Below are 12,208 nucleotides of genomic sequence, written 5' to 3' on the forward strand. Positions count from 1 at the left end.
TCACCAGGTCTTTTTTCCTGAGTGGCTGGTAGGTTCAAACTGCCAACCTTTCAATTAGCAGCCGAGCGCTTAACCATTCCACCACCAGGGCTCCTTTATCACAGCTAATGAGCCAATATTTAAAAAAAAAAAAACTTGTCATCAAGTGGACTCTGGCTCATGGTGACCCCATGTGTGTCAGAGTAGAACTGTGGTCCATAGCATTTAATTAACCAGTTGTTTTTGTTAGGTGTCGTCGAGTCAGTTCTGACCCATAGCGACCCTATGTACAACAGAAGGAAGCACTGCCAGGTCCTCTACCATCCTCACAATCACTGTTATGCTGGAGCCCATTGTTGTACCCATTGTGTCAGTCCATCTTGTTGATGGTCTTCCTTTTTCTGCTGACCCTCTACCAAGCATAATATCCTTCAGGGACTCGTCCTTCCTGATAACATGTCCAAAGTGTGTGAGATGAAGTCTCGCCATTGTCAGTTCTAAGGAGCATTCTAGATGTACTTCTACCAAGACAGATTTATTCATTCTTCTAGCAGTCCGTGGCATAATCAATATTCTTCGCCAACACCATAATTCGAAGGCGTCAATCCTTTTTAGGTCTTCCTTAGTCATTGCCCAGCTTTCACATGCATATGAGGTGAATGAAAATACCATGGCCTGGGTTGGGTGCATTTTAGCCCTCAAAGTGATATCTTTGCTTTTTAACACTTTAAAGAGGACTTTTGCAGCAGATTTGCCCAATGCAATATATCGTTTGATTTCTTGACTGCTGCTTCCATGGGGATTGATCCTGCATCCAAGTAAAATGAAATCCTTGACAACTTCAATATTTTCACCGTTTATCATGATGTTGCTTATTGGTCCCGTTGTGAGGATTTTTGTTTGTGTTGAGGTGTAATCCATATTAAAGGCTGTAATCTTAGATCTTCATCAATAAGAGCTTCAAGTCCACTTTGCTTTTAGCAAGTGAAGATGGTACTGAAGGAGGAAGTCCAAGCTGCACCAAAGGCATTGGCAAAAAACGAGGCTCCAGGAATTGAATACCAATTGAGATGTTTCAACAAACGGATGCAGTGCTACAGGTGCTCATTCGTCTTTGCCAAGAAATTTGGAAGACAACTAACTAGCTAACCAACTAGAAGAGGTCCATATTTGTGCCCATTCCAAAGAAAAGTGATCCAACCGAATGTGGAAATTCTCAAACAATATCATTAATATCACATGTAAGTAAAATTTTGCTGAAGATCATTCAAAATTGTTTGCAGCAGTACATCGACAGGGAACTGCCAGAAATCCAAGCTGGATTCAGAAGAGGACGTGGAACAAGGAATATCATTGTTGATGTCAGATGGATCTTGGCTGAAACCAGAGAATACCAGAAAGATGTTTACCTGTGTTTTATAGACTAAGCAAAGGCATTCGACTGTGTAAATCATAACAAATTATGGATAACATTGTGAAGAATGGGAATTCCAGAACACGTAATTGTGCTCATGAGGAACCTGTACATACACCAAAAGGCAGCCATTCAAATAGAACAAGGGGATACTTTGTGGTTTAAAATCAGGAAAGGTGTGTGTCAGGGTCGTATCCTTTCACCACACTTATTCAGTCTGTTTCGAATCCACCAGCTGCTCCTTGGAAACCCTATGGGGTAGTTCTACTCTGTCCTATAGGGTCGCTCCGAGTCAGAATCGACTCGACAGCAATAAGTTTTTTGGTTTTATTCAGTCTATCTGAACAAATAATCCGAAAAGCTGGATTATATGAAGAAGAACGTGACATCAGGATTGGAGGAAGACTCATTAACAACCTGTGATATGCAGATGACACAACCTAACCAATATTTAAAAAAATAAAACCATTGCCATCAAATCAATTCCAACTCATAGTGACCCTATAGGACAGAGAAGAACTGTCCCATAGGGTTTTCAAGGAGCGCTTGGTGGATTTGAACTGCCGACATTTTGGTTAGCAGCCATAGCTCTTAACCACTACGCCACCAGGGTTTCCAACCAATATTAAAAAAAAAAATTTTTTATATTAGTACGTTATTATTAACTGAAGTCATATTTTATTCAGATTTCTTCATTTTTTCCCTAATATCCTTTTTCTATTCCTGGATCCTATCCAGGATACCACATTTTATTTAGTCATCATGTCTCCTCAGGCTCCTCTTGGTTTTGATAGTTCTGACTTTCTTTGTTTTTGATAATCTTGACTGTTCTGAGTACTTGTCAGGTATTTTGTAGTCAGTGTATTTTTTAATTTTCATCTCATAAGTGAGATTGAATATCTTTTCAGATACACAAGGACATTTGTATTTCCATTTCTGGAAACTAAGAGCTCATGCTTTTAACTACTAACGCTATACCTCTCTCTTGATCCTCCTTAAGTATCAATACATGGGCCTGAATACATACGGATTTCTGATCCTGAATTGAAAGAACTGAGAAGCCTCTGTTAGAGGTAGAGGACAAGCATTAATGGAAGTGATGTGGTCAGATTTGTGTCTGATCCCTTAAGCTGTACTGCAGAGGATGGACTAGAGGCAAGACTGGAAAAAAAAAAAAAAAAGGCCAGACAAATAGGAGCAAATTCAACGTAGAGAGGAGCCAGGATTTAGTGAGATTGGATAAGAGGGACAAGATGTCAAAGGTGACTCCTAGGTTTGTGAGCTAGAGATCCTAGGTTTTACATTTAACCCATAGGAGAAATTCAAGAGAAATATTTGAACGATTACAACACGGCAGTTACTCAAAGCCTATTTCTCTTTCTGTTTTTTTAGCTCGGCGATACTACAAGTCCCAAAGTCCCATGCTCCACCACAATCCCCTTAGAGTCGGCCGCGCAGAGTTCTGGGACTAGTAGTCCGCGGCCTATTTACCCTAGTTAGAAATAGGGGCCTGTGGAAACATGAAGAGGTAAGGGGTTGTCTGAGGAGCAGGCGGCGAGGGGAGCTCTGTTCTACCCTTTTACTTTCAAAATGGGTTTTATTCTTTTCTATTTTGACTGTGTCACGCTGTCGGGGTGCGGTTTCATGTAAGCGGTTAGACCAAGGAGAACGGAGGAGGGGAGATGGGCGAGACAGGCCTGCGGGGCGAAGTTCAGGAAGGGCCGATAAGGGTTTACGTAGGAATGCCCTCTCGGCTCCGGCGTTCAGGCCAAGTCACTGGCCTTGGGAGCTGAATGAATGCTTTGGCTTCTTCCTGTTTCTGACGGACCCTCTCAGGAAAAGGGTCTTGGCTGACCAAACCCTACGCCGGAGATAGCCAGGCCAGCCCCTCCCTGTCCCACCCTACCTCCGCCTCGTCCCGTGAAGGGGGTCGGTGTGGACGCGTTTATTTGGAATGTTTGTGTGTTCAAGGAAACTTGCTCGAGCCCCGAAAGCATGGAGTGCTTTTACATTGTAAAGTAAGAAAGTGATACTTTGTGTCTACAAATTTAGAAGGCAAACCTAAAACTCGTTTGATGTATTATAGAAAAACAAAAGCATTGTTGCGAGCAGTTCCCCCTACTGGTCCTGCAGTAAATGGCCGATTTAACGGAGATGGTCAGGGTTGAGAGCCTGAGCCTCACAATTGTTGACAGTGCACACACAGCCTTTTTAAAGGGTCCTCATTAAATTAGTTTTGTATTCATTCTGCAAGTAAAATAATTACGCTGCAATAGTGCAGTGCGTTTAAAATAACGATATGCTTTTCTGCTCTGTCAGTTCCTTGCATCTTAAAAAGAAAATCTGTTCCTGATTTTCTCTGCCTGAAAATAACCTTCTTTTAAAATTTATTTATTTATTAAAAATTTTATAACATCTCATACATGCAAAATAATGTACATAATGTGTATGTACAGTTCAAAGAAGAATAATAAACACTCATATCCACTATAAGCTTAAGAAATAGAGCATTACATTACCGGTACCTTATAAGCCCCTACCTGATTGCTTCTCCTCCCTCCCTTCCCCCTGAGGTAACCACTGTCCGGAATTCTGCGTTCTTCGTTCCCTTGCTTTGTAAAAAAAAAATCATTTTAATATGTTAAACTGTCCCTAACCAAAATGTTATTAGTTTTGTCCATTTTCAGCTTTATATAAATGGACTCATATTGTATGAAATTTTCTATGACTCGCATTTCTCATTCAACATTTCTTTTTGACATTGAGATTGCTGTATTAACTATGGTTTATTTACATGAAAGCCACTTGAAATTTAGCAAGAACCTGCTAAATAGTAAATGAAAACTAGGATACTAAAAAGGAATTTTTAAAACCCTGGGCCTAAGGATATTTAAAAATTTCCCAAAATAGGTCCAAGTCTTTTAGAACATGGGAATCTTGCTTATAGTTATGGGGATACTTTTTCTAGGCTTCATTATAACCCGGGTAATAAAGGGCTATTTTATAAGGAAGATATTTAATATTTATTTTCCCTATGGAGTTAATCCATTTTTGTTTTTCATTATTTGTTGCTGCATACTTAAATGTTCCTGCTATTTCTTTATACCTTAATAAGAGTTTTCACTTATTTAGGGTAAGTTAGCTCATATTAGCATTACCTACATTTCCACACAGTAGTTTAGTGCCTAGGCTATAACATTTTATGACCCTCTTCACATTTCTTTCTATACTGTCTCCTTCAGAGATCTCATCCAATCTCACAACTCCAGATCCTGTCAACACAGATGACCTTTAGATTTCCATGTTCAGCCTCAGACTCTCACCTAAGCAGCAGTTTCCCCATCTCTCAGCTTCCTTTTAGCCAATACCACTTGTACTGTCACTTCATATTCAGTAGGTCTTTGCAATATCCCTGATACTTCATGCCAGTGTTTTAAATGTAATAGTTGACTCAACGTGGCTAAAACAATACTGACTTTTCCTTTCCCAAACTATCTATTCCATCTGGAGCTTCCTCTTTCCGTCATTGGAGCATTGTTCTTGCATTTACACAGCATGTAATTTTGGAGTTATCCTTGACTTCTTCTTTACCCCTGCCTTCAGAAGGCTTCTGTCATCTAACCCTGCCTTTTCATTTCTACTATTGCCACTCTATTCTGGACTTTCATCACTCTATACCTCATAAACTTCAATAGTTTCCCACCTAGTTCTTTCCGTTTCTTCCCTTCTAATCCATATAGCATGTTACAACCACGTTCATCTTCCTAAACTATCACTTGCACCATGTCACCTAACTGCCAAATAAATTGCTTTGTAATATCTGTAGGTCAAGGTCCAGACCCCTTAGTTGGTATATGTAAGGGCATTCACTATCTCAGTCTCATTTATCCCTCCTAGATTATCTCCCACTGCTCCCATACATGAGTGCCAGCTAAACTGAACTGCTCGTTATCCTCCAGTACATATTTCTGTCTCTTCACACTTGCTCTCCCTGTTCTCCTTTCCCTTATCACTCCTAATCCTTCAAATGTCAGTTTAAGAATTACCTTTCTGAAGTCTATACCACTCTAGCTCCCAATTATCTTTCTTCTGTAAACTCTTACTAATTTGGCATAAGCTTCTTTGCTTCTCTATAATGTTATTCTTACTCTGTCTCTCTCTCTCTCTCTGACTGCATATGTGTGTGTGTGTGTGTGTGCATGTAAGCTTCTTGAGGGTAGGGACTATGTCTAAACATCCTTGACTTCCATGAGAAGCTATAGCACAGTGCCTTCTGGGTTTGTTTTGTTTCTTTTTCAAAACAGCTTTATTGAGATACAATTCATATACTGGTTTCTTTCACTTAGAATATTGTTTTTATTCATGTTCTTCTATTTTGTATTAAGTATTTACTAAATGTTTATGGAATGAATGATAAAGGCCAACAAATTGTTGGAGAAGTATCTCTGAACAAATATGGTCACTAATGATTGAGAATATAGATAAGAATGTATTTTCAGATTCACTGTTTCTTCTACTTTCTGTATTGTGTTCTTATATTTATTCCAGGGTAAATAGCTGTGTGAAGAGTGATGAGCATGTCCTGGAGGAACTGGAAACGGAAGGGGAGAGGCAGCTCAAAAGCCTCCTTCAGCATCAACTTGATACCTCTGTCTCTATTCAGGAGTAGGTATTGATTTTTCAGACAAGGCATAGTATCACAGATGCTCACCACCAGGTGACAGACTCCTCTTACACTCCTCTCCCACCCTGTTTGCTTGGCAAACTTCCACTTATTAGGCAGGATTTTGATTCTGTGTCTCTTCCTCTAGGAGGCCTTCCATATCCCACTCAGCCTGGGCTAAGTACCTTTCCTATGTCCTACCAAACTCATTGCTGTCAAGTCGATTCTGACTCATAGCAACCCTCTAAGATAGAGTAGAACTGCCCCACACGGTTTCCAAGGAACAGCTGATAGATTCAAACTGCCAACCTTTTGGTTAGCAGCCGAGCTCTAAACCACTGCGCTACTAGGTCTCTCCTATGTCCTACAGCACCCTTTATTTTCCCTATCATAGTACTTACAACCCAGTATCATCATTGCCTGTTTACTTGTCTCTCCTCTACGAAAGTAGAAACAATCTTTTACTGTTTTATTATGAAATCCTCAGTACTTAGTGTCTGATACATAGTAGGTACTTAATAAATATTTGTTGATTCAGTCATTTATGGAGCCCTGGTTAAGAGTGGTTAAGAGCTCAGCTACTCACCAAAGGGTCAGCAGTTTGAATCCATCAGCCACTCCTTGGAAACCCTATGGGGCAGTTCTACTCTGTCCTGTAGGGCTGCTGTGAGTTGGAATCGACTCAGCAGCAGTGGGTTTGGTTTTTGGTAAGACCATTGACAATATATACAATGCTCTTAGTACAGTGCCTACTAAGCAATCGATACATGGAAGGGGGCAATGTTATGATTTGGACCAACTGAGAATTTGAGATCTCCCAGTGATAGGTCAGGACCTAACAGCTGCGAATCCCTGTAAGAGAGAAATTGCTGATGAATTTCTTACGCCTTTTAAATGGTGATCCCCCATTTCTGTGAATTTTGGTAAGCTCAAGATGTTCTTACTCTCTTCCTGCTTGTTTTGCAGATGTGTGTCTAAGAAAGAGAGCTTTGCTCCTGGTACTATGTACAAGCCCTTTGGGAAAGAAGCAGCTGGGACTATGACTTTGTCCCAGTTCCAGACACTGCATGAGAAGGACCAGGAAACTGCTTCTCTCAGGGAACTAGGGCTCAATGAAACAGAAATCTTAATCTGGAAAAGCCATGTTTCAGGTGAAAAGGTGAGAACCTTTGCATTTTTTAGTTCTCACAAAACTGAGCTCTGCGTCTACCTCTTCTTTGGTTTCTAGGATAGGGACCTTGGTAAAAGAGAAGGTGTTCTTGACCTTTTAGCTGACACTTCTCTAAATGTTCATTTCTGGGCCCTGATATTCAACTTATTTCTCATTTGAGGTATTAGATAATCACTTTGAGGGGTCTGTCCTTTATGATATATGCCATCTCATTTCTCTGGTTTCAGAGGACAAGACTAAGGGCAACCCCTGAAGCAATACAGAGCCGTCTTCAAGATATTGAAAAAAGGATCACGGAGCGTCAGCGCATCCTTTGCCTGCCACAGAGATTTGCAAAGAGCAAACAGCTGACCCGGCGAGAAATGGAAATAGAAAAGTCTTTATTCCAGGGAGCTGATCGTCACTCCTTCCTTAAGGCTCTTTATTACCAAGGTATGTGATCCCCACTGACTTTGATATGTTCTTTCACTGAGAGAAAGACTGAACATCAGGAGTTGGTAAAGGGAATAGGGAAAGACAAATAAGAAACTATCTCTACTCTTAAGGAAATTATAGTCCCATGGGAGAGAGAAACATGTATACAGATAGTTGCAGTACAACATGGAAATTGCTGTTATAGAGATTTACTTAAAATGCTGAGGGAGCACAAAACATAGAACATATTAGTATACAGTCATGCGTGATTTAACGTTCACACCATATTGCAGGCAGTCCTGAGTTAGGAATGTCTGACTTACAGACAACTTGTACTTAAGAATGGACTGCTATAAAGCCTATTATATTAAAAATTTGAGTTAAATACGCCTGGCAATGCAATCTCTGTATACAAGAGGCATGAGGTACACATGTTGAGTGCGAGAAGCTGTTGAGTTCGCTATGTCCTGTTACATCCACTACTTTCCATTCTCTAATCAGGATTTCTGAATCTGTTATAACCTTATGGGACCATAGACGTATATGCAGTCAGACATTGCCCAAACGGACGTTATGCAGCGCATGATTGTAGTTGCGGAAGTCAGGGGTTGACATTTGTACTGAGTCTTGGAGGATCAACAGGCATTTGTCAAGTAAATAGGGCAAAAGGTCATTACAGATAGTGGTGAATAGGAATAAAAAAAATAGCATGGTGAAAAGATCTGGTGTGTTTAGGGAACAATGAAAAGTTCAGCATGGCAGGAATATAGGGCATGACAGGAAATGACAAGAGATGACACTGGAAAGGTAAGTCAGGCTAGATTCTGAAAGGTCTTTAGGCTAAGCTATAAATTAGCACAAAATATATAGATTAATGCTATGTGTCTTAACCAGAAAGTATTAGTTTAACAGATAAGTTTTGCTAGGCACTGTGGAAGGTTCACAGAAGTTTAAGAAATGGTTCCTGACCTTTTGCCAATTAGAGGCTGGTTAGAGAGGTAACCATAATATTTAGTAACACTGCTAGATATATTTGTTAAAGAGGGGAATGCTACTGTGTATATGGTGGCTGAAGAAGTCTCAGAGGAGGTAAGATTGAAGTGGTCTTTTAATACTACACATTCCTTTGAAAGGGAAGGGAAGACTTCAGTTACAAGGGATGGTGTGAGCACTATGGAGTGTTCAGGAGAGTTGTGGGAAACAAGGTTAGAAAGGTGGGTTAGATTCAAATATTGGAGTATCTTATAATGAGCAAAAAAAATGTGAATTTTATTTGTGGGTAAGATAGGCCTATACTGAGTTAGTCAGTTGTTTGAATATGGTTGAAGGTTTTTGAGCCAGGAGTTATATGATAAAAGCAGTACTTGAAAATGATTAATTTTGTGACCAATAAATAGGATTAGAGAGAGGAAGAACTGGAGGCAGAGAGAATGGTCAGGAGGTGTTACAGGCATTTAGGCATGAAGACCTAGACTAGAATGGTGGCAGTAGGATTGGAAAGAAAGTTATGGTTGTAAGAGACATTGCAAAGGAAGAATTGATTAAACTTTTTGATTGAGAATGAAGGAAGAGGGTCAGTGGAAAGGAACGTGTCAAACATAACTCAGATGTTTCAAGGCCGTGGGACTTATTAGCTGACAAAATTAAGAAAGCCTTTATGGGGAAATTTTGAGGAAAGATGATGAGTTTTATTTTGAACATGTTGAATTTGTGGCAATGGCAGGATCATCAAATGCAGATATTGAGGAGACAGTTGGAAATGCAGCACTGAAGTGTAGGAGAGAGGTCAGAATTAGATATGTAGAATTGGGAATCATCTATGCTTAGATTATAGTTAAAGCCATGAGGATGAATGAAGCCTTTGAGACAGAGAGACCATAAACATGGAAGAGCAGTAATGAATGAAGGAAGAAAGGAAGGAATAAACAAATGAATAGACTTTTGTGGAGAGACAGGATAGCATACTGATTAAGAGCACAGGCTCTGGAGGCTGACTGCCTGGGAAAATCCTGGCTCCCTCACATACTATCTCTGAGATGTTGGACAAGTTACTTCTCTCTGTTTCAGTTTCTTCATCTGTAAAATGAGAATATTCATAGTACTATATTATAGGTCTGTTAGGAGGAATAAATCAGGTAATACATGTAAATCACTTAGAACAGTACCTGGTGTTTGGGGGGAGGTGTATGAATCTGTTCTGTTTCCTGTCTTTGAAACTCCTTGCTTTAAACCTTCACAGCATACCACAAAAAGACAAGTGCAGACAAGTACATGACCTCAATGAAGAGGAAGATAAAATTAGGCACAAAAGGCAAGTTGAGAGTTTTCTTATAGTGTTAGATTTAGGAAAATAGCCTAGGATCCCAGACTTCTAAGCTAAGCACTTATTAATTTCCATATTCAGTAGCTGACAATGTTTATAGGAAATGATCCAGAGGAAGCATATTATCCTGATATAGAATATTAAAGAGAGGAGTTAGTAGAAGTTGTAAAGGTTTTATATTTAGTGTTGTTAATTTTTTTCTCTATACCTTTAAATTATTGTACCAGATCTAAATTGACCTTAATGATTCTAAATCCTATTTCACAACTAATTCTGAATATTTTTATTATTCAGAAAAGTATAGCTATTGATGATAATGATTATGATAATAATATATTTACTATTTTATTTCGTTTTTGAAATTGTTACAATAAAATTCACTGGTTCTTTTTTTATTTTTTGTCGTAAAGTTCTGTGAATTGTAAATCACATATAGATCCATGTAACCACCACCACAATCAGAGAGTAGTTCCATCACCTTAAAAAACTTCCTCATATTACCTTCAGCTTCCACCCATAATCCCTGGGAACCACTGATCTGTTCTCCATCACTGTAGTTTTGTCTTTCGGAGAATGTCATATAAATGGGGTTGAGACTGGCTTCTTTAACTCAGCATAATGCCTTTGAGATTCATCCAAGTTGTTATGTGTATCAATAGTTCATTTATTTTACCAAGTAGCCTTCTATTGTATGGAGGTACCAAAGTTTGTTTATCCATTGACCTGTTGAAATGCATTTGGGTTGGGTCTAGGTTTTGGTGATTATGAATAATACTGCTATAAATATTCTTGTACAGGTTTTTGTGTGGACATAAGTTTTTATTTCTCTAAGGTAAATACCTAGGAGTGGGATTACTGGGTCATATGGTAAGTATATGGTTAGAAGAAACTGCCAAATCATTTTCCAACATGGCTGTACCATTTTGCATTCCCATCAGCAGTGTATAAGAGTCCCAGTTGCTCTGCATCTTTGTTATCACTTGGTATTGTTGGTATTTATTTTAGTTACTCTAATAGGTGTGTAGTGGCATCTCATTGTAGTGTTAATTTGCTTTTCTTTAATGGCTAATGATGTTGAACATCTTTGCATGTGCTTACTTGTCATCCCTATATCCTCTTTGCTGAAGTGGATATTCAAATCTTTTGATGTTTTTTAATTGGGTTGTTTATTTTCTTCCTGTTGAGTTTTGAGTTTTCTTTATATATTCTAAACAAAACTCTTTGTTGAATATGTGATTTCTCTCAATCTGTAGCTTATCTTTCCACTTTCATGAACAGCATTTTTCACAGAGCAAATGTATTCAATTTTGATAAATATAGATTATCGATTTTTTTCTTTTATGGATTGTGCTTTGTTGTTTTGTCTGAGAACTCTGCCTCACACCAGGTCATGAAAAATATTTTTTCCTGTTTCCCTTTAAAAGTTTAAGAGTTATACATTTTACTTTGAGATCTGTGATCCATTTTGACTTGACATTTATATAAGATGTGAAGTTTAGGTTAAGGTTCACTTTTTTGTGTATGAATACCCAATTGTTCCAGCACCACCAGTTACTGAAAAGACTATTCTTTCACCATTTACTTGCCTTTGCATTTTGTCAGAAATCAATTAGCCACATTTGTGTTAATACTCAACATCATAATTAATGGTGAAAGATTGAAATCTTTCCTTCTAAGATCAGGAAAAAGATAAGATTGTCCACCACATCTATTCACAATGGAATGAAGTTAGAAAGCAATAGCAAAAGGATATTTAGGAAATTTACAAATATGTGGAAATTAAAGAGTATACCACTGAATAATCAATGAATCAAAAAGAAATCATAGGGAAAATGAAAAAAATACATTGAGATGAATTAAAACAAAAACACAACATACCAAAACTTATGAGAGACAGTGGAAGCAGTGCTTAACCAAAAACCGGTTGCCATCAAGTCAATTCCAACTCACAACGACCCTGTAGGACAGAGTAGAACTGCCCCATAGGGTTTGCAAGGAGCAGCTGGTGGATTCGAACTGCCGACACTTTGGTTAGCATCTAAGCTCTTAACCACTGTGCCACCAGGGCTCCTTAGTGGAAAATTTATAGCTATAAACTCCCATATTAACAAAGAAGAAAGATCTCAAATCAATAACTGAACCTTCTACCTTAAGAAGCTACAAAAAGGAAAGCAAATCAAACCCAAATGAAGCTGAAAAAAGGAAATAAAGATTAGCATGGAAATAAGTGAAATAAAGAATGGA

At 38.7% G+C, this 12,208-nt stretch overlaps 1 protein-coding gene across 4 annotated transcripts in view; it reads left to right on the top strand.

Annotated features, from left to right (window-relative positions):
• The first annotated feature begins 2,872 nt into the window (after positions 1-2,872).
• Positions 2,873-12,208, top strand: part of RBM41 (RNA binding motif protein 41) — a 53,102-nt gene continuing 43,766 nt past the window's right edge. For 2 of the 4 annotated variants that reach the window (XM_049872007.1, XM_049872009.1), the window contains exons 1-5: positions 2,873-2,921; positions 5,942-6,058; positions 7,023-7,215; positions 7,455-7,659; positions 9,881-9,952. In XM_049872007.1, the coding sequence (XP_049727964.1) occupies positions 2,914-2,921; positions 5,942-6,058; positions 7,023-7,215; positions 7,455-7,659; positions 9,881-9,952 (595 nt within the window). In that variant the 5' untranslated portion in view covers positions 2,873-2,913. The remainder of the gene's footprint in view (positions 2,922-5,941; positions 6,059-7,022; positions 7,216-7,454; positions 7,660-9,880; positions 9,953-12,208) is intronic. The other 2 variants (XM_049872008.1, XM_049872010.1) reach the window with 1 other exon arrangement.

Source organism: Elephas maximus, chromosome X, assembly GCF_024166365.1.
Source record: "Elephas maximus indicus isolate mEleMax1 chromosome X, mEleMax1 primary haplotype, whole genome shotgun sequence".
In the NCBI taxonomy this organism is placed as follows: domain Eukaryota; kingdom Metazoa; phylum Chordata; class Mammalia; order Proboscidea; family Elephantidae; genus Elephas; species Elephas maximus.